The following is a 21024-nucleotide window of genomic DNA, read 5'->3' as shown; positions in this document are numbered from 1 at the left end:
TAAACAAATGTCGCATCCTTCTTGCCCTTTATTTAGAAAACCACATAGACATGGATAATAAAGTGGTAAAAATGCTATAAATGCTAGTGTTCTTGTGGTGGGTTGTCCCTGTTCATTAAGCCCACCTTTTTAGTTTGTTAGCACCAGCTGTACTGACAGCGCAGCTGTGTCAAACTCGAACCCATCAATTGTGCTGCCGATAAACATTAATGTTGCCACCCTCAAACTAGAGGCCCCTGTGTCTGTCGATCCAGACAGACCTCGACAATCTCACAGTCTGGAGGTTTGGACCAGGAAAGCGGTAGACATGAGTACAATCTAACATGGCTGGTTAACCCTGCAGAAGGGTGGGTGGTGAGGGAGCTGGATGAACGGGCAGTCATATCCCTGCCTGCCGCTGTTGCATCGCAGCCTGGAATGGTCTGTAAAAGAGACTAGATACTACAGTATATAGACCAGGATGGACTAAGGCTAGAGTAAGCAGCATTTCACTGGAGGCTCCAGAGGTCCCTCCAGTATAAGCCACATGTGAGTGAGGAGCATTATGAAGGACAGCAGGTGTGTGTGTGTGTGTGTGTGTGTGTGTGTGTGTGTGTGTGTGTGTGTGTGTGTGTGTGTGTGTGTGTGTGTGTGTGTGTGTGTGTGTGTGTGTGTGTGTGTGTGTGTGTGTGTGTGTGTGTGTGTGTGTGTGTGTGTGTGTGTGTGTGTGTGTGTGTGTGCGCGTGCGTGCGTGTGTTGTATTTGTAGTCAGGTTCTTAGAGTGCGTGTTGATGGATGACGGTTTTACTGATCTCTCATTTCATTGAAGTGCCTCTCTGACGCACTGATTCAATGTGGAGTTATATGACAGGTACACAGGGTGTTTTGTGGGCGCCTTGTGATTCGTGCCGCGCAGTGCGCACATTCGTTCAACAGATTGACCGATTCCTTTCTGTTTATTTCGACCACTGAACCCTTTCAGCAGCTTTAACTGTAGACTGCTGATCGAGGCCGGTCTGTCTTGCCGGAGCTTTTGACCCGACCCGTAAGCCCATAGCTGTTGAGTGAAAAATGTCCTGTCAAGTTAAATGGGGAGCTGCTCGCCTCAGTGTGTGGCAGCGATGGGTGGGGTGAGGGGGTGGGGCGTGGTGACAGGGAGCATGAGTTAACCTCTCTACTCGTCATGTGTCTTTTCCTCTCTTTCTTCATCCCACTCTTCATCCATCTCCATCTCTGCCCTCTTGCTTTCTCTCTCATGCCCGTCCACTTCTCCCTAGGCCCACACTCTCCTCTCCCATCCCCTCCTCTGTGACAAATGAATCCTGGTGGCTTATTTGTCTGCCGTCACAAGTGGCTGGCGGAGGCGGTGTGGACAGGGAGGGAAGTCTGTAACTTGGTGCCATTCCAGCTCCTACAACCACGCCTCTTAACTCGCCTCACGTGCACCTCTCGTGCCCCGCTCATCTCACGCTCTTGTACAACATTGTTTGCATTCCTGGGCAGAAATTTAAATCCTGTCTTATAGAATAACATCACATTAGTAATCCTTGTTGTTTAATCTGCCCAATGTGATTCCAACTATTTGGAAATGCTGTCCTCTCCAGTGTGATGCCTAACATTTGAGAGATGTGATCTAAAGTTTGGAATGATTGATATTCCAGTAGATTAACTATTAGGCTGTAGTAACCCATCAGCAGTGTTGATAGGGGTTCCCCAAAGTTTTCAGCTCAAGAACCAAAAGAGAAATTTGTTGTCTTCCCGGGACCCAAACGTACAAAATTATGAATTAATCACTCAAAGGAAGACTTCACCCATTTTTATCATGAGCATTAGTGAGGACCAATTATATGAAGATGGGTTGAAAATGGGTCCTCGTTAAGCCATACTTAAAAAATAGTGAAAACTGCTGATGTACAAGCTCACAATGTGTCACGATGCGACACTTTTTTTGAGCATTTTTGCTTTGAAAAATCATTTGAAAAAGACATTTTGGGGGGAAAAGATATTTCTTGTTTTTATTGGATATTTTTGTAGGAAATGAATTTTTGTCATGACCCTAAATTGGGTAGCGACCATATGGGACCATATGTTTGGGAACCACTGGCTTAGAAGACACTTTGGATTATTTTGAAATTTGCTGCTGTGAAAATGTAAGTGATTAAGTGTGTCTGTGTTTTTTGATATTGAACCAATGAAAAGTTTTAATAAGAGCTTATGACTAAATAATAATCTAACTACAAATGAATCATTGGAACACAGGTTCTTTTTTTTAACCTTTCCTGTATTTGTAGTTTTGTTATACCAGGTTTCCATCCGATAGTAGCGATATAGTATAGTAGTAATGATCAGCCATGGCACCATTTGTAAATGGAATTGGTATTATGCCCATTTTCTCTGCCATTACAATAAAATATTATTGGGTGTGTGAAAATGACAGCCAGCTGTATTATGACTAGTCATACCTAATATCTAAAAAGTGACATGCATACAGTGAATGGTGTGTGTGTGTGTGTGTGTGTGTGTGTGTGTGTGTGTGTGTGTGTGTGTGTGTGTGTGTGTGTGTGTGTGTGTGTGTGTGTGTGTGTGTGTGTGTGTGTGTGTGTGTGTGTGTGTGTGTGTGTGTGTGTGTGTGTGTGGGTGGGTGGGTGGGTGGGTGGGTGGGTGTGTGAGGAATGATATGTGAACATGTGCATGCACAGGACGCTGGGGGCATACAGTTCACTTGGCAACCTCTAACCCTGATCCATTTGTTATAGTCCTGGTAAAGTCATGTCAGTGATCTAACAGAGGAACCGACCGCTGTTTATGTGTTATGTTCGACTGCATGCATAGCATTTGAATTTCCTTCCAGGACTATTATAGTCTGACGTGCATCAACATGTGACATTTGAACCTTTGTCTCCCTGCTTGTATTAGTGCATCAGTGCCCTCGTCACATTCAGCAGGTGATACAGTTTATCCTTAGTACAGCATCCGACGTTCATTTATAATGACTGCCAGATATTGTGCATGTGTGCCTGTCAGTCAAACGGGGGCTGTTTATAGTAATGTCTGTTTAAGTTCATCCCTGAATCGTTTTTATTTCATCGACTGTGGTTTTCAATATTGAAAAGAAACTCATCTCCTTTCAGCACCCCCTCGCTGCCTTCCCCCCCACAGCCTGTGTTCCCTTTCTGTGTGTGTGTGTGTGTGTGTGTGTGTGTGTGTGTGTGTGTGTGTGTGTGTGTGTGTGTGTGTGTGTGTGTGTGTGTGTGTGTGTGTGTGTGTGTGTGTGTGTGCGTGCGTGCGTGTGTGTGTGTGTGTGTGTGTGTGCGTGTGCGTGTGTGTGTGTTGGGGGGGGGGGGGGGCGTCCCTCTTTTGCACAAAGCAATAGAATATCAGTTTCCCTTTCAACCTGGACTATACAGTCGCAAGATTGCTTTGTGCGTCACCATCAAAACACAGCGGGGAGCATTGCAATCCTCTTGTGCTCAGCAGTCTGAAACCATCTAGTCCCTCTGTCTTTGCGCTGAAAGACAGGGTTAAGCTTTTATCTCATAAAATACCCAATGAAAATCCCTCAGTCAATGGTACGTTCATTTTTGAGGCCTGCATTAACATAAAAACGAGGGCTTGTTATACAGTTGAAACTTCAATGAAAAGAACACAAAATACATTTAATGAAATTCAGATGCTGGAGCTCTGGCTCCATGAATCTCATTAAATGGTCTTTGTGCTGTTTTTTTCCATCCTGTCTTTGTGGCAGAGGTCCTCCAGTGCCCTTAATAATGTGGCAGATTTCATCATATTCCTGATTTAGCAAGGACAATGCACGTCTTGTTAACTTGTTCACTTTTGTATGCCCGAGCCAATCTCCAAAAACAGGCCCACGTATCGCAGTGTGTCATGCTCCTCATAATGAAGCCTGATTTATACTTTGTTGTGCGCTGGTGTTGCATGCTGAAAATAGCAGATATACAAGCTCACAGCATGTTTTGACACAACATGCTGTGAGACAAAACAAATGAGGCGCTGGAGCACTATAAATGCCTTTTTTATCTGTAAGGTGCTATATAAGGACTAACGTTTCGAATTCAGGAGCATCTTCATCAGAGTCGTACACAACTGCTCTTTTCGGCACGTGACACCATCGTACGAGTATACATCGGATTTTATGCAGACTTTGGTGCATTTTTCTTTTCTTTTTTGTCATGGAAAAAGTTGCCCACTAACTCAATCTCTCTGCCTATTTCCCCCCCTGTTTTTGTCTCTCTGTATAGGATTTGGTTTCATAACTTTTGAGACTGAAGACGTTGTAGAGAAAGTCTGTGAAATTCATTTTCATGAAATCAATAATAAAATGGTAAGTCCACTCTTTTTTTCCTCTTTTTTTTTCAATTTCTGGAGGGCGTTGAAGGATTAATATTTGATTTCCTATTTCCCGCGGTGTTAGCTAGCCAAAGCCCATTGGGTGGGTTTGTGTGTGGGTTTGTGTTCTTATGCACACACTCTTGACCACATGCCAGTTTTCTGTGTGTGTTAGTGTTTGCTGGTGCATACTGTAAAAGCAACTACACACACAAACAAACACACACACACACACGCACGCACGCACGCACACACACACACACACACACAGGTCTCTGGGTTGGGAAAGCCGTGGTATGCACTGCCCACAAACCATGAAATTGTGTGGTTGAGTTCTGACTGTCAATCTAAGGGACTGGAGAGTGGAGCCTCTCCCTCTTCTGCTCAATTCTCCAGCTCCAGCTCCTGCTCCACAAACACACACACACACACACACACACACACACACACACACACACACACACACACACACACACACACACACACACACACACACACACACACACACACACACACACACACACACAGACACTGTGGCACTGTCCAGGGATGTGGCTGGAAAGCCACTGGCAAAGCGGGAGCTCATTAAACAGGAATTAACACCCTCTACTGAGTCCCAGAGATTGTTATATGTATTACATGCTGGTGATATGTGGTCATCATGGAGCACTGTGGTGATGAGCAACGTTTTTCCAAGCGTTCATGTCATCCACAGTATTATAACTGACAGATGCAGAGATACAGCGGTAATTTACTACTAGTAATTTACTACTAGTAAATTACTTACCTCTATCATTGACACTTTAAACAAAAATGTTAAACCTGCATTACGTAAATAAATAATATTTTACTAGACGTGCGTAATTGCTACAGTATATGCTATTGAATGAATAGCCTTACAAACTTACAATAACTTCACAAGCGGTGAATCAAGACCTGTTTCTCCGTCTTATAGTGCATTACATTACATTACAGTCATTTAGCAGACGCTTTTATCCAAAGCGACTTACAATGAGTGTATTCAACATAGGTAGGGAACAAAACTACTAATCACCAGTAGCATTTAAGTGCATTCTCTTCTAAAACAAGCAACCAAGAGTATACCTAGCGCTAAAGTAAAAGTGCAGTATATCAGCTACCTACCTTCATAAACAGATGAGACTAAATAGGAAAATCAACTGAGCAAGAGCTAAAACAAATAAGTGTATCGAATAAACAAGATCCAATAAAACAGTAGGCCTGACCTCGACTAAGTCGAATAGTCGACTGGTTAGTCGCGGGGGGTCCGAGTCGACTGCGTGTCTCTTAGTCGAATCTAGTCGAGAAAAAAAAAAAAAGAAGAAAAAATAATTATGGCCAAAATGTTTTTAATTGTTTTTTGGCCAAGTGTACACCTGCAACCACACGTAACTTCCACTTTATTCTTCTTATTCCTCATCTTTGTATTGTATTATTTGTGTTGGAGTTCATGTGCAACCTCTTCCAGAGAGAGATAGAGACACTAGAAACTCTGCTGGAGACACAAAACAAACTGTGTAGAATTGGCCCTTTGAAATAAAATGTATTTTGGCCCCAAAAAAAGAAAAAAAAAAGAAAATTGCATTAGTCGACTGCCAGTCGACTATTGGCAATTAGTCGCCAATTAGATTCGACTAAACAAATCCTTAGTCGGGTACAGGCCTATAAAACAGTAAAACAAGAGTTCGTACAACTAGTTAACAACAAGTAGGCAAGGCGAAGAGGAAGGGTAGTGTTTCCTGAAGAGGTGGGTTTTTAGCCTGCGGCGAAAGATGGGCAGTGACTCTGCTGTCCTGACATCAGTGGGGAGTTCATTCCACCACTGTGGGGCCAGAACATAGTAACAGTCGGGGGACTGTCACAGGATGTTACTGTTGTTCAGTAACATAGATCCTCCCGTCTCTCACTCGCTCCAGCTCTTTAATAAACAGAAAATACATTTCCAGGTGGGTTGCCAATTTAATTCAATCAGGAGAAAGAACCCATTCATCAGCTTCAGTTATAGTGTTCAGTTTCAGATTTGTCTGCTTTCTTTTGTGTCATCACTTCCAATTCAACTTGTTTATCCTGTATCCTGTATGAGGTGACTGACCCCTCCCGCCATCGCTTTGCACTCCTGTCATCTGTTAGGAGGTTTAAGAGTAGCCCATCCGGGCAAGCACCAGCAGGCTGTTTAACAATGTCTTCTCTCAAACCATCAGAACTCTGAACACTCGCCAAATACTTCCTCAACATCAACACCTAAGGGGGGCTTTCCAACAATGCCCCTTAGCTGTGATATAATGACAATATACCATGGCCTGGAGTGAATTAGTGCTTATTAAGTAAACCATCCGTGGCCCACTGTCTCTCTCTCTCTCTCTCTCTCTCTCTCTCTCTCTCTTTGTGTATTGTGTTCACATTAGGGGTGCAGCCGTTTTCGGGTTAAAACCGAACCGTACGGTTCACTCTGCGCGGTTAAATGCGCCTTTACAAACCGCAGGTTTTCAGTTTTGAGAAAAACATTTTTTTTTTAAGTAAATCCCGGGATTCCCTATGATCCGCGAGTGAATCCAGCTGGTGTTGCTCGCCAAAAACATCTGATCCATAAGCATCACGACACATTGGGAGCCTGTAGATTGGCGGGCGACACCATCAGATTAATAAATGAGCAAAATGATTAGCCTTGTTGTCCTCTCCACTCGCTGCAGGAGCTCATTAAGGTTTCGAGGCCTATCAGGCTCGAAGCCTTATTGAAACCCTAGGCGTTCGTCTTCCGCCGTTTTTTCAGTTCTGGCCTAACCGTGTGGTCGCTTTTTACGAAACTCGGCAATATGGTAGAGGGCTATGCCAAACGGCTAAGAAACAAAACTTTTTCACTCAATTGACTTTGAACAGGTACAACTCATGCCCTGTTTGACCTACAGCCATTAAACTTCGATACACACATGCGTCTCCTCATGCCTAACAACTTTCATACGCAACACTTTTGACCTCTGACCTTTAGATTTCCCACCATTTTGAATTATATGAAAAACAGTAAAAATCTATCTCCTCCCGGGATCTTTGAGCAATCTGCACGAAACGTTTTACACATGAACTTTGGACCTATGCCGACAAACTGGGGGGGGGGATTTTCCATAAGTGAAAAAATGAAGCTTTTAAGAGCCAATGAATATTGCAGTTTTATGACAATTATTCATCTGCCCCTAACACGTACATGCAGACTCACATTTGTTTGAAACTTTGCAATAATGTAGAGGGTCATTCCAAGTATCACTGAAACCAATCTTACTCCAATTGGTCAAAGGGGGGCGCTATAGCAATTTTTTTTAAATGCAAACTTTAAACAGGCAAATGTTATGCCTCGTTTGGCCGACAGCCGTGAAACTTGCTTACACATGTGCCTTGACTCATGAGGAACATATCTATCACTTTGACCAGTAAGCTCCGCCCTTAGATTTTACGCTATATTGAGCAGTTTGAAAAACATTTAAACCCAGGATTTCTGAGCAATTTGCGTGAAACTGTGTCAAATGTGTGAGCACCTTTTTCACCAGTTCAGGTCTGTTGGTCCAATGGCTTGATCGCTTAATCATTTGCCTTGAGACCACAGGGTCGCCGGTTCGAATCCCACCTCATGTAGACTTCATTATAATTGCATTGCACACAACATGACTGTATCAATGAATACATGTGCAATTGTTAAAGATAACGTGAAATGCTTATTAGTTATTTTCAATGTATGACGTACTTCATTTGCCCTTTTGTTTTGTTTTGTTGGATTCTCCTTTCTCACTGCCTGAGGCTGTGGATTGAATAGCCTCATGTTCTAAAGGTCCCCGGTTCAAATCCCACTCATTACAGTTTACGTTTAAATTGCATTGTACAAAACATGACCCTGTTAATTCAGACATGTGCATTTAAAAAAAAAATAACATGCTTTTTTGTTTTTTATGTATGACATACTTTCTTGTGAAAATAGCCGATCTACAATCTCACAACTTTTCAGATAGCAACGCGTTGTGAGCTTGTAGATCGACTATTTTCACTAGTTTCCATTCCGAGAAGACAAAAAAAATCTTTATTGGTAAATGTTTTGTGAACCAGAGATCTAGAGTAGTTAGCAAAACAGAGGCTCGGTTCATAACGTACGGAAGAACCTATAGATATCAACAGACACCATCAGGGAGGCCATATCTCTAGTTCAATGAGAAGAGAGGCAGCCTGTGAATCCATAGGTCGCTGGTTCGAATGTGTTGAAGTGATCATCATTGCGAATTCTTCATTTTACAAATAGTGTTTCTTGAGGTTAGGTCGTTGTTTTACTGAGGTGAAGGTTAGTGAGGGTGGGTGTAGAAAAGAGTCATCTAGTCAGCAACCTTCCCCCTATTTAGGGGTGGCCATAGCTGAGTGGTTAGTGAGCCCGCCTAGGGAGCCAGAGGCCCTGGTTGCCCCAGGTACGATTCTAGGCCAGGCCAGCAAATGTGTCGAATGTCGATGAAATGAAATTTGTCCCTGAGCAAGACTCTTAACCCCCAATTGCTCACAGGCCCTCATTGGAAACAAGACCGCAAGGACTTTCATGAACGGACCTGTTAAAGGAATTATCCTTATCCTTATCCTTTACACTGTCTACCCGCAAGTCTGTAGGTCCCTCGTTCAAACCCCAATTTAACCAGTCCAAATATGATTTACTGAACAAAAATCATGACTTTGTTAATTAATGCATGTTCACTTCTTCTCGCTCTCTCTCGCTCTCTCTTTCTCTCTCTCTCTCTCTCTCTCTCTCTCTCTCTCTCTCTCTCTGCCTCTCTCTCTCCCTCTCTCTCTCTAACTGCCTCTCTTTCGCTCTCTCTCTCTCTCTCTCTCTCTCTCTCTCTCTCACTCTCTCACTTTCTCTCTGCCTGCCTCTTCCTGCCTCTGCCTTATCCCTCGAAACCGCTTATTGCTGCTTGCAGCTATATTTTAAAGTTGTTATTACCGTCAGACCACTTTCAACAAAGTACTCGATGACTTCTTGTAAGCATTATAAGCATAACATCCTTAAATCCTTATGCAGAGATTAAAATCTGATGTTTAAGCAAAACTTTGAAGAGATGATTTTCTTTGTGACAGTACCTTCCCCGCACACGTGTGAGGCATAGTGACATAAGGTGCATTTTTTAATCATGTAAGTAAATCAGTGATAGGTGCATTTTTTAATCATGTAAGTAATATAAATCAGTGATAGGCTAGTAAAGGTAAAAATAAATGCCTTGAAAATAATGAATGGCAGAAAATACTGGAATGTCAGAATATATATTTTTTTATTATTAATAAGTCAAATAAAGAAAACATTTTGGATTTTTTTTTTTTTTCTGTACCGAAACCATGACCCAAAAACCGAGGTTTGAACCGAACCGTGGGCTAACTGAACCGTTGCACCCTTAGTTCACATTCTGCCAGTATGACCAAAGAACAACAGAACCACCTGAAATCCTCAGTGTTTATTAATTTGTCTTAAATTAACACTGAGGATTTTACTGTGCACCACATGTGCCAGGGGCTGGATAGAGCAGTGGTTCTCTATCTTTCTTTTTTTTTTGGACCGTTATGCCTATGGTCATGCGCATACAGTATAAGGGACTGACTGACTTCAAACTCGGCGCGCACCATAAAGCCCAGATCAATTAAAAACATATAAACATTGCCTCCGGTGTTTCCAGAAGCATGAGCATTTGTTCCTCAAGTTGTTGTGCGTGCAAAGTTTCACCGCAATCGGACATCGGTTATATGTCTTGCTCAGGCCAGGGACATGTAGACATGGGCAGGCTTGGAGGCAAACCGGTGGCCTTCTGATTACTAGACGGCCTCTCTACCCACTCAGCTACGACAGCCCGAAGAAGATGAGACACGTTGAACACCACGTGACCCATCGCTACGGTAGTGACAGAAACCCCCCAACGGACAAGATCAGAGCCGTGCTGGAGCCCTGGTGTCGTCTGAGGCTGGTGGCTCTTCATTGACACCTGCACAGCAAAATCCTCACTGTTGATTTAACTCTGAGAGTGCGTGTGCCTTTGATCTCTTGCTGTAGGCATAAGGTTGTCCATAACACATTCCAGAGGCGTTTTGCTCTGCCAGAGAGAGGTTTAGGAAGGGCTTTGGTTGCACTGCTCAATGCCAATGCCCCGTGTTACCCTTTCAGAGCTTCAGCAAAGTGCTGGTGTCTTCCAGAGCCAGGTAGAGCCAGGTTGGGTGAAGTTAACGTGACTTCACGGAAGATGTAAAAACTGAGAGCGTTACTTACTTGAGCTGCACAGACGACATCGGTTGCAATCAAAATTCACGATCCTTTAGGTATTGCAGTTTCCATACATATACAGTACAGCAGAGGAAAAAAACGCAATTAAGAAATTGCTTTACGTCATTTACTTTGTAAAACAAGTAACAGACCATGTTGGCCCATGATGAATGCATTAATAATTAATCTGCTTCAGCGCGATTGCAAACACACGCATTCACATGCACGTGCACACACACACACACACACACACACACACACACACACACACACACACACACACACACACACACACACACACACACACACATACACACACACACTGAACAGTGGTACTGTAGTGTATTTGTCTACCCTCTGCAAATACATGTATACTCTAGCACGTTAGTTAAAGACGGGGTGCCGTGATTTTCAGTGATTTCCCCCCCCCCTAAAACATAATCATCAGGTATTATGGTTATACTAGGAGGAAGATTTTTTTCAAAAAAGTATACAGAAATTGTATAAATTATGTTTTATGTGGACACGCCTCCAGTTCATTAAGTATACCTGGTTCTCACCTTAGCACCTCCTCCACCACCTTAGCACCACCCACCTGTCCTAGTCCCTCCTCCTCCTCATGCCCACACCTGTTGTGTTATGATAATGTGGGGGAGGGTATATTTTTACTATGTCACTAAAGGGCTGTTTTTCTATTGGCACGTTTGACCCTCAAGGTTTCAGCCTCCAGGTAGAAACTCAAAATAGTCAGAGAAGACATAAAACACCATAAAAACACCACCAGGGGGCTTAATGAAGTTCTATCAACCTCATAGACACATGAAAAACAGAAAAAGTGCAAAACCATGGCACCACCTCTTTAAGCCAATCAACTATGGCGGAACCAGGGGTAAATGCTACAATTTAAACAGCCTGCTGCACTCCAATTTTGATACTAAACACATCATTACCGCAGTATGTGACTGTTTTGTCCACTATTTTCCTGTCATCATCATAATTAACAGGGAAGCCATTTTCCTCCCAAAGAGGGGGGACTTGTAAGATGAAGGAACTTCAAGTTCCCGGCAAAATAATTGCACATGGACTGAACCTAGGGGGCTGTGCCCAACAGGATGCATACCGTTCCTACTCAACTGAGAAAAACCTGTGTTGAAAAAGTGAAGTACTAAGCAGAAATAGACCTCATCCATCCTCCTTATGACTATTATGTAAGATAGGTCATAAATGATTGATGCAGATACAGTAGAACCTAGATTACCCTGCCTTGTCCTGGCCTGACCTGTCAAAGGTACAGGCGGCAGGCAATGGCTCTGCCACCCGCATGATATGTGATGTAACATTGGATCCCACAGGACATGGTCAACCAGCCGTTGTCCATGTGCTGTACAGGTCTTCTTGCATCTGAGAGCGGTGTCAGAGGGAGCTGTCTCATGTATCATTCAGTCGAAGTTCGTTCATAGCCGGCGATAGCTGCCTATCGCCTGGCCAACCCATTTTCCTGAACAGATACGACATACATCATGATATAGATTATACTCAAATTGTAGAATATGGATAATCATCATCACTTCATCATCATGCCTCCTCCTATCTGACTGTGTTGAGTCATGTGATGCATTGGCTGAAAGTCTTCCACCACGCTGGGAAAAGTGACCATTCCTGCATAATGTGTTTATTAGCAAGCAGTCTTTTGCAAAGTACAACTTTAAGCACATCAAATCCAACTGATAACTGAACTTTGTAGATTTTAAATAATTGAGCAAGTACTCCATTTATGTATTAATCAGACAAAAAAAAATCTGCATTTTTGTTAATCGCTCAGCACTAGTTGGTCCTTTTTTCTCCAGGGCACCACAGCATAAAAAGCTGTTACTTCCTCTGTAGCAGAACGAACACTCACACATTTTATTAGTATGGGGTAAATTTTTTTAGGGAAATTGATAGATGGAAGATTGGACTTGGCAATACTTTCCCACGCTGCCTAATTTCCAGACAGATGAGCGTCAAGCAACCAGTCGAAGGTGGCACCACAAGGCTGATGGCAGATTCTCTGACAGGAGTCCATCCATCATTTCCACAAGCTCAGCTCTCCTCCCACCCTGCCTTTATACTGTAGACGACCAACGTGAATTCACTATAATACCTATCAAACATTGCCTGTTAAGAGTGACCTGTATGCAATTGGCATTAGTGCAAAGGTACTGACCTTAAATATGTGGAATGCTGCAGGGTCCCAGCGCCCAAGGATATTTTGGAATGCAACAACACATCATGAGAAACAGTATTTATCAATGCTAAAATGCACACATTAGCAGTCAAACGTTGTTCTTTATGTATTTTGTATTTTCTACATTGTAGATTAATACTGAACACATCAAAACTATGAAAGAACATTTAATATGGAATTATGTAGTGAACAAATAAGCGTTGAACAAACCAGAATATGTTATTCTTCAAAGTAAATTAAAATAAATAGAAAGTAAATACTCATTTTGATGAGTCAAAAGGTTCGATTTTTGGTTCCACTCACCGTGTCTTTGTGAGACAGGGACATGTGTGTTTGCCACCGTGAAGCATGGAGGAGGAGGCATGATGGTGTTGGGGTGCTTTGCTGGTGACACTGTGATTTATTCGAAATTCAAGGCATACTTAATCCCGGGAACGCATCTGTGTCATTTTAAGATTTATTTGGCTATTCAAAAATAGCAGATATACAAGCATACATAGCAGATATACAAGCACATATACAGCATAGTGCGGCACCGAGTGCCATGCTATGAGCTTGTAGATCTGCTATTTTTTGAGAAATCGTGGAACATTTGAGCAAATCTTATATACATATTAGAGATGCGCGGATCGCGGTTTTAGCCGCGGTTGCCGCAGTTAACCGCAGTTTGGGTGGATTCGGGTCAATCAAATATAATTATTAATTAATATCGGATAAACCGCGGGTGAAATATTGCGGTAAATAAATTAATGACATCTATCCATAAAATAGCTAAATCTCTGCGTGTCTGTGTGAGTGTGTAGAGCAGCCTCTGTGCGATGCGATCTCAAAATGCATTGATTTAGCCTATGGAATGTCGGTGCGTCTTTTTTCTTTTTTTCAAACCGGTGCTGCGCTGGCAGCAGAGCAGTGCGCTCTGTATTTTGGATGCCGCATGTATGTTGGATGCCTGTATGTTGGATGCCGCACAGAGTCTGTAACTCTGTATGTTCAGCGCAGCAGAGCATGTGCGCTCATGTTCAGCGCAGCACCGGTTTTTAAAAAAAGAAAAAAGACGCACCGACATTCTATAGGCTAAATCAATGCATTTTGTGATCGCATCACACAACTAACGGGGAATACCAGAAAAGAATAATATTTTGACATACGGGAAAAACGGTTGGTGCGGATATTTAAATTGGCTAATATAATTATAGCGGTTGGATAACGGGCGGATAATTAATTTGTACATGCGGATTCGGAGGACGTGAGAGGCCATCCGCGCATCTCTAATACATATGTTTAAACTCCGATCTGTGCTTCTGGGGGTCCCTGGAACAACATATTTTGAGAAGGGGGTCCGCGGCCAAATACATACATACATCATTTTGGGGGTCCTTGACATGAAAAAAGTTTGAGAACCACTGATATTATAGCAACATAATTTTTTTTTAAAAACTGTTAGGATTTAGAAGACATTTGTAGAATCCCCAGAAGCAAAGATTTGAGTTACAAATGTTCGCTTTAAAAAAATACATATATTCAAAGATTTGCACAGATTTTCTAGATTTTCACAAAAATAGCAAACCTACAAGCTTGTAGCGCGGCACTCGCTATGAGCTTGTATATCTGCTATTCTTTATAGCCAAAGAAATCTTAACATGACACCGATGCGTTCCCGATCTTAATGGATTAACCAGCATGGCTACCACGGCATTCTGCAGCGGCGTGCCATCCCATCTGGTTTGTGCTTAGTGGTAGTTTTCACATGTCCTCACTATAGGACGATAGGATCCACATTACATATCAGCACACAAGACCAGCACATCAGTGAACTGAGAAATTTAAATTCTCACTCTCCTAGAAGGTTTAAGAACGATGCTAATGCAGTCGTTACACAGGTCATAACAGACTGGATGGGTTGCTCTGTTATTACTATCGCACTAGGCCTGTCCCCGACTAAGGATTTGTTTAGTCGAATCTAATTGCCAATAGTCGACTGGCTAATATAAAAAATTAAAAATAAAAAATAATATTTTTTTTTTTTTTTTTTTTTTTTGGGGCCAAAATACATTTTTTTTCAAAGGGCCAAGTCTACACAGTTTCTTTTGTAACTCCAGCAGAGTTTCTAGTGTCTCTATCTCTCTCTGGAAGAGGTTGCACATGAACTCTGCAGCCGCACTGAGGTGCTCCAACACAAACAATACCAATACAAAGACGAGGAATAAGAAGAATAAAGTGGAAGTTACGTGTGGTTGCAGGTGTAGACTTGGCCAAAAAACTATTAAAAACATTTTTGGCCCTTAAAAAAAAAATAAAAAAATCGTTCGACTATGTTCGACTAAGAGACACGCAGTCGACTCGGACCCCCCGCGACTAACCAGTCGACTAGTCGACTTAGTCGAGGTCAGGCCTATATCGCACATAATGTTTCTGAGTGCAATTTGTATGCCTCTTATTTAGAAGATGTTCCTTCCTGCTTCCTATTGCATGATTGAGTCTTGAAGAGAAGTCATTATGTTCGCACTAGTCTTTTTTTGTGTTTGGGTATATAATTACCAGATTGGGGGAGGCAAGTCTGTACTACTTCCCTGTTTTGAAAGTGGTTGTCAGTGACTTATTTTTTCATAAGTACAGATTTACTTTAGAATCTGTTTTTGGGAAAGAAGTTCATCTGCAGAAGAGACACATTATCAGAATGTCTCCCAGAGGAGTGGGTCCAATAATAGGGACACTTAGTGAATGGTTTTAGGGATTTTGTAGGCAAAATATGTTTAGCTTTCTTATTATACTGCTAGCTGAAAAGTGATGTCTGACATAAAAAAGCATGGAAAATGCACCGCTACTTTTAAAATACCACAGAGACACAAACAGCTGACATGCTATACTTTTTTGGTCCTGTTAATGTTTATAATTTAGGCAATTAGCATGCTGTACTTACAAAGTGCAAGAATGGAGAAAGCCGCATGAACCGTAGTCAACCAACAAGCAGTCAAATAAATACTGTAGAGTGCCATAAGATAACTACATTAGCAGGCCAGGCTGTACCGTTGAGAGTGTTCTGACAGGATGGCAGAACATTGTGGTTTAGCAGCCCGAACTGACTTTCTGAATATTAATATGTAATGTCTCATACTGTATGAATTGCTTATTTCATGCTGAATTCAATGGTGATGTTTAATCGGTTAAATTAATCTCCCTAGATAGAATTACAGTGGAATTTAACTAATAAACGTAGTCCCAAAGCAAATACCACCTCTCACTACAAGGCATGACTACGTTAATGAGCAGATCCTACCCTTTGGTGTGAGAAGTAAAACCAGTTCCCTCCCCAAAATCTCTCTTGACAATGTTGCATGTGCTGTACAGAATCAGTGTACATGTAGCCGGTTGGACTAAAGTCCATGTATCTACCTAAGCTTGATAGCTGACTCGGTTAGGCGTGCACAAGCCCATCTGATTCTGAACTACAGTACAGCATTGGTTCAACAGTTGAAAGTGATTCAAATGCTACTATCCGCAACTGTGATCATGACGTAAGGTTGCTAGATACAGTACATGCAACCCCCCTTTATCGAATGTCTGTGGATGTCATTGTATTTTTAATACACTTGACATGACAATAAAGTTGAACTTGAACCGTGTAGTCGATGAATTATTAAACAGATTGGTGGTGAATGTATTCCATCTATGGCATTTTGACATATTTCATCAGTAATTTGCATATTCAAATCCTCTTCCCTTTGATTTTTTTTAATAAGATCAAAGGTTCCAAATGATGTGAGTTGAGGAAGGAATTATTTATAGTGTGCCAATTACCCGTTTAGAACCTCGGTTCAGTTCGTTTTTAGTACAGTAACATAAAATGTATAGGTTTTTTATTATGAACTTGCAATCAACAGTTTATCATTTTGTTGTAACGTTTTTAATTAAACATAAGAATAATAATTATATATATATATATAATATATAATACCACTGCAAGTTGTCCAATAAATAAAATAATAGAAAACAATAAAATAAACGAAAGGACTTTTTAAAGAACTTTGCTTTTCCATTGGACATTCCTCTCTAACGGCGTTAAAAACAAATCAACATTTCCATTGTACTTTACTCTAAAATGGGGTTAAAGGTTTAAGTGTGGGGATCAAGCACCACTCTAATCACAGCCAGTGCATTCACAACCACAGCAAGAGATGGGACAGTAAAGCCTGCAGCATAATACAGCTTGGGCAGGGCTTCCCTAACCAAATAAAGTTAGCGAGGACGAAACTGTTTTATATTGGATGCGGTTGGTTTCTGAACGTTAGTGGACGGTCGTGTATACAGTGGACCACTGTATAGGGTGTACCAACGTCGCGTCACCAAAAGTTTGCCACGCCCCCTTTTCGGCGCTACAGCCCTTGAGGGGTCAGACTGTACATAGAGACGCGCTTAAGACTAGAGAGTGACGGTGGTTTGTGTTTGTAAACATTAACTTCTTTGCCGACTACATAGTGATCAGTGCACACTGTGTGGCTGGTCTATGAGAAAGCTGTTCACATGTCGCAGCTCTCCTCTTCAAGATTGAATACAGTGTGAGGCTAACAATGTATTCAAGAGACATAGTATGGCTTGGATCTCAGCTGTACCACACAAAGATTTAACGTTCAACAACCTACCCAAGTACAGCTGTGTTTGTTCACGTCATTTTCTCAAAGGTACATTTTTACCAAAAACATGAAACTGCTATTTTGTCTCTGCTAACTAAAAGTAACTAGGTAATGCAACTATGGTGGTCCAGAGTGTTAAGTGACTTTTTTTCCCTCTCTAACGATCTGACAGGCGGGCTGCTCTGCTCATAGACCGAACATTCCACTACCGTGCGAGGATTCCAACTTTAATAAAAATAAACAAAACTATTTCACTATTCACAGAAACAAAGGCAGTTTTGTGTTATTGAAAGTTTCGGTGAGTAGCGAAATAGCTTTGTTTATTTTTTATGTAAGTTGGAGACCACGGTAGTGTAATGTTCGGTCTATGAGCAGAGCAACCCGCCTGTCATAGCGTTAGAGAGAGAAAAAACACTCTGGACTATCCTAGGCTACCCTAGCCTAGTTGCATTACCTAGTTACTCTTAGTTAGCAGAGACAAAATAGCAGTTTCAGGTTTTTGGTAAAAAAACTCACCATTGTGACTGTGAGTTAAAAAAAAGAACACGGTCGGGTCATTGTTTACAAGCTGTTTATGTACCCTCCGGCCCCAACCCTCCAGCCCCAAAAATGGCCGCCGCCACCAAGTTACACATGTTGACGCCCCCTTTAGGATTTTTTGGTACACCCTATAGGCCTACACTGCTGGAAAGGCGATATTACCACAGATATTCGCTGATGTGTTACCACTGTTTACACAGTATTAACCAACCTTTTCAAGCCCATGAGCACTTTTTATTCCAATGTGTAAGCCGAGATCTACCACTACAATATGTTCCAAAAAACATCATGAGTAAGACTTCCTATTTACTTTTGCAATTTCTGACAGGCTCAATCTATCTGCATATACACCCACACAAAGGCTAGTAGTCTAAATACGAATAAAAAAAAAGCCAAAATATTAGGAAACTTTTTTATAAAGTTTAATAAAGACCATTTTTAGGTTACGTTTTTAAACAATTTAAAACACAGGAACATGAAATAAATTGCTATTACAGATATCTTCTCTTCAATGGACAATATTGACTTTCTCATCAATTAATATTCACATTTAGACATTCTGTTCAATTGATTGATTGATTTAGTTTTTTGTGACATTTGACAAAAAAGCATACACATGACCATATATTTGTACATATCTGTCAGTGCGTTCGTCACCTCCTCTCCCAATACACAAACGTGTTTGTGATCGACTGTGACGGCTTTGAAGATCGACATGTCGATTGACTCGATTGTGATGATCAACCTCTGACGTGCTCAAGGCTAGTTAGAACATCTTGGAGGTGTAAGAATTGCCAAATCGAATGTTGGCAATGCACTGCCAAAGTTGTTTGTCTCTACTATGACATAATTTTGTTCTTATTGACCTGCCGAGGCTGAAAAAAAGTTCCAGTTCGTTTGGAGTATGCTGCAGCCTTAAGTGTCATGGCAGAACTGAAATTATTTCCCGTTTCAACCATATCAAGAACCTGTTTAAAATCAAAAGCACACAGCTCACATTCTACAAATAATATACAGTATTCAACTTGCTGTTTAGATGAGGTATTGCCACCACATTGGGAAATTTACTACAAAATCTATAGAATCTACTGTAACATACTGTTCACACAAAACTGTGGGTTTAAACATTTATAATAATTACCACAATCGTGATGGACATCATAGTGAAACCAAAACATCAAAAAGTGTACAGCACACATTTCAACTTCAACGTTATCCAGAAATAGATCTAATCCATACATTTTGACATGTTGGACATAACACAGGACCAATATTACTGAGGCAACAGGTGTCATCTGTCAACTAAACCTACATTGTAAAATCCTCATTGTTAATATACGGAGCTCTGAGAGTGTACACACCTGGACCATGTACTACAATGTGTATAAATTATCCTCGTTTTGCTTCAGTACAAGTTAAATACTTTTCGCCCTCAAACAAATTAGTCATGAACCTTAGCCAAAGGGGTGGCATATATTTCCACTTTAAAGCACTGAGCATACACAATTAAATACATATTTTTATATATCAGATATGAATTTATAGCCACCATGTAACTCCATTTGACCCATAAAAGACCCTCTAATTCTTCAAATTGAAATTGATTGAGCTTTACAGTTCAAAATGTTCTTTTTGCGTAGAGTCGTTGACTGATTTACTGTACTAGCCGCTCTGTTCTTTCTTAAAATGACCGACAGTGTAAAAACACAGCAGACAAATGGCGTAAATGATTCATCCCACTCTGGGATGCTTGGCAGTGTTCCTTCAGAGCTCTGGCAATACCAACACCTTTTCCTCTGTGTGTTTTGACTGTACAGCTGGGAGACAGAGGTGGAGTAAATGAATCGCAATCTTTCCTATCTTCAACATTCACTCATAGACACACGCACACGCACACACACACACACACACACACACACACACACACACACACACACATACACACACACTCACAACGCGGCGCGCTCACAGCGCGCCACGTTGTGAGTTTGTAGATCAGCTAGTTACGATGTACAACTATGCAAGAAAGTAAAGTACAGTATATCAAGATTTATTTAGTGTAGTTCAAAAGATTTATTGAATTCGATGGAAATATTATTTAAACATATTTTCTAATAATTTAACTCTTTGACTGCGGACGACGCGATAACGCGTCAAGTGCTACTTTGTCCAGTTGGCCGTCGACGCGTTCGACGCGCTGGACGCGCGTTCATTGTTTAATCTCTGATTGCGCTATGCTGCTTAATATTCAATGTTATTCTCGAGTTCCACTTACTTCACGGACATCTGCATCCGGTTTCATGACCTGGATTCCGTTTCCGGTTTTTGATTTTTTTCCCCAGTCATTTTCGTCCAAAATAGGTAAATAAACGATTTTTCACACGGTATAACGGACAAACGGACAGGTTCTCTTCTATAATCTATGGTCTGGGTGACGATCAGTCATCGCCGTCGTGTATCACATCGTAATTTTTGCCGATCAAAACAATCTGGGACGACGTCACATCCGTTTTCATGTTTTTCCCTGTCTAATCTATCAAGAAGGGTGAGAGAGACCCAACGACCTGATCACGCTGTCATGTGCTGCTCTCTAGTGGCGGGTCTTTAAATTATGTGTCCTTAAATTATTTTCATGAGAAAAATTCAAAATATAAAAATAAAAAAACACAAAAATTGCTGGCACTGGGGGAGTACTTTATGAAAATACTCTGGCAGTCAAAGAGTTAACAAAGATACAATATGTTTTCTAAAACATAAAAAAACTAGAAAAGGTGCTCCTCGGAGCACAAGTCTCCGCCAGGTCAGGTAGGTTATTATGGCCTCCTGGTGGCGCTATATTAGGCCAATGTGAAAAGGGTGCCATTTGTTCTTAGGTCTTTCACGGCAATCGGACACTGCATCCATGATTTGAAAAATGTGGTTTGCAAAATTAGACCTGCTGGTGGCGCTATAACAGGCCAATGTGAAAAGGGTGCCATTTCTTCCTCGGCCTAGTGGGAATGTGCGTGCAAAATTTC

At 41.5% G+C, this 21024-nt stretch overlaps 1 protein-coding gene across 6 annotated transcripts in view; it reads left to right on the top strand.

Moving 5' to 3' along the window:
* LOC308089907 (RNA-binding protein Musashi homolog 2-like) overlaps positions 1-21024 on the top strand; it is a 295395-nt gene that overhangs the window by 206733 nt on the left and 67638 nt on the right. For all 6 annotated transcript variants that reach the window (XM_080434865.1, XM_080434866.1, XM_080434867.1 and 3 more), the window contains exon 8: positions 4239-4321. In XM_080434865.1, coding sequence (XP_080290991.1) covers positions 4239-4321 — 83 coding nt within the window. The remainder of the gene's footprint in view (positions 1-4238; positions 4322-21024) is intronic.

This window comes from Gymnoscopelus braueri (genome assembly GCF_963280865.1).
Source record: "Gymnoscopelus braueri genome assembly, chromosome: 8".
In the NCBI taxonomy this organism is placed as follows: Eukaryota; Metazoa; Chordata; class Actinopteri; order Myctophiformes; family Myctophidae; genus Gymnoscopelus; species Gymnoscopelus braueri.
This window is presented reverse-complemented; position numbering and strand designations above follow the sequence as displayed.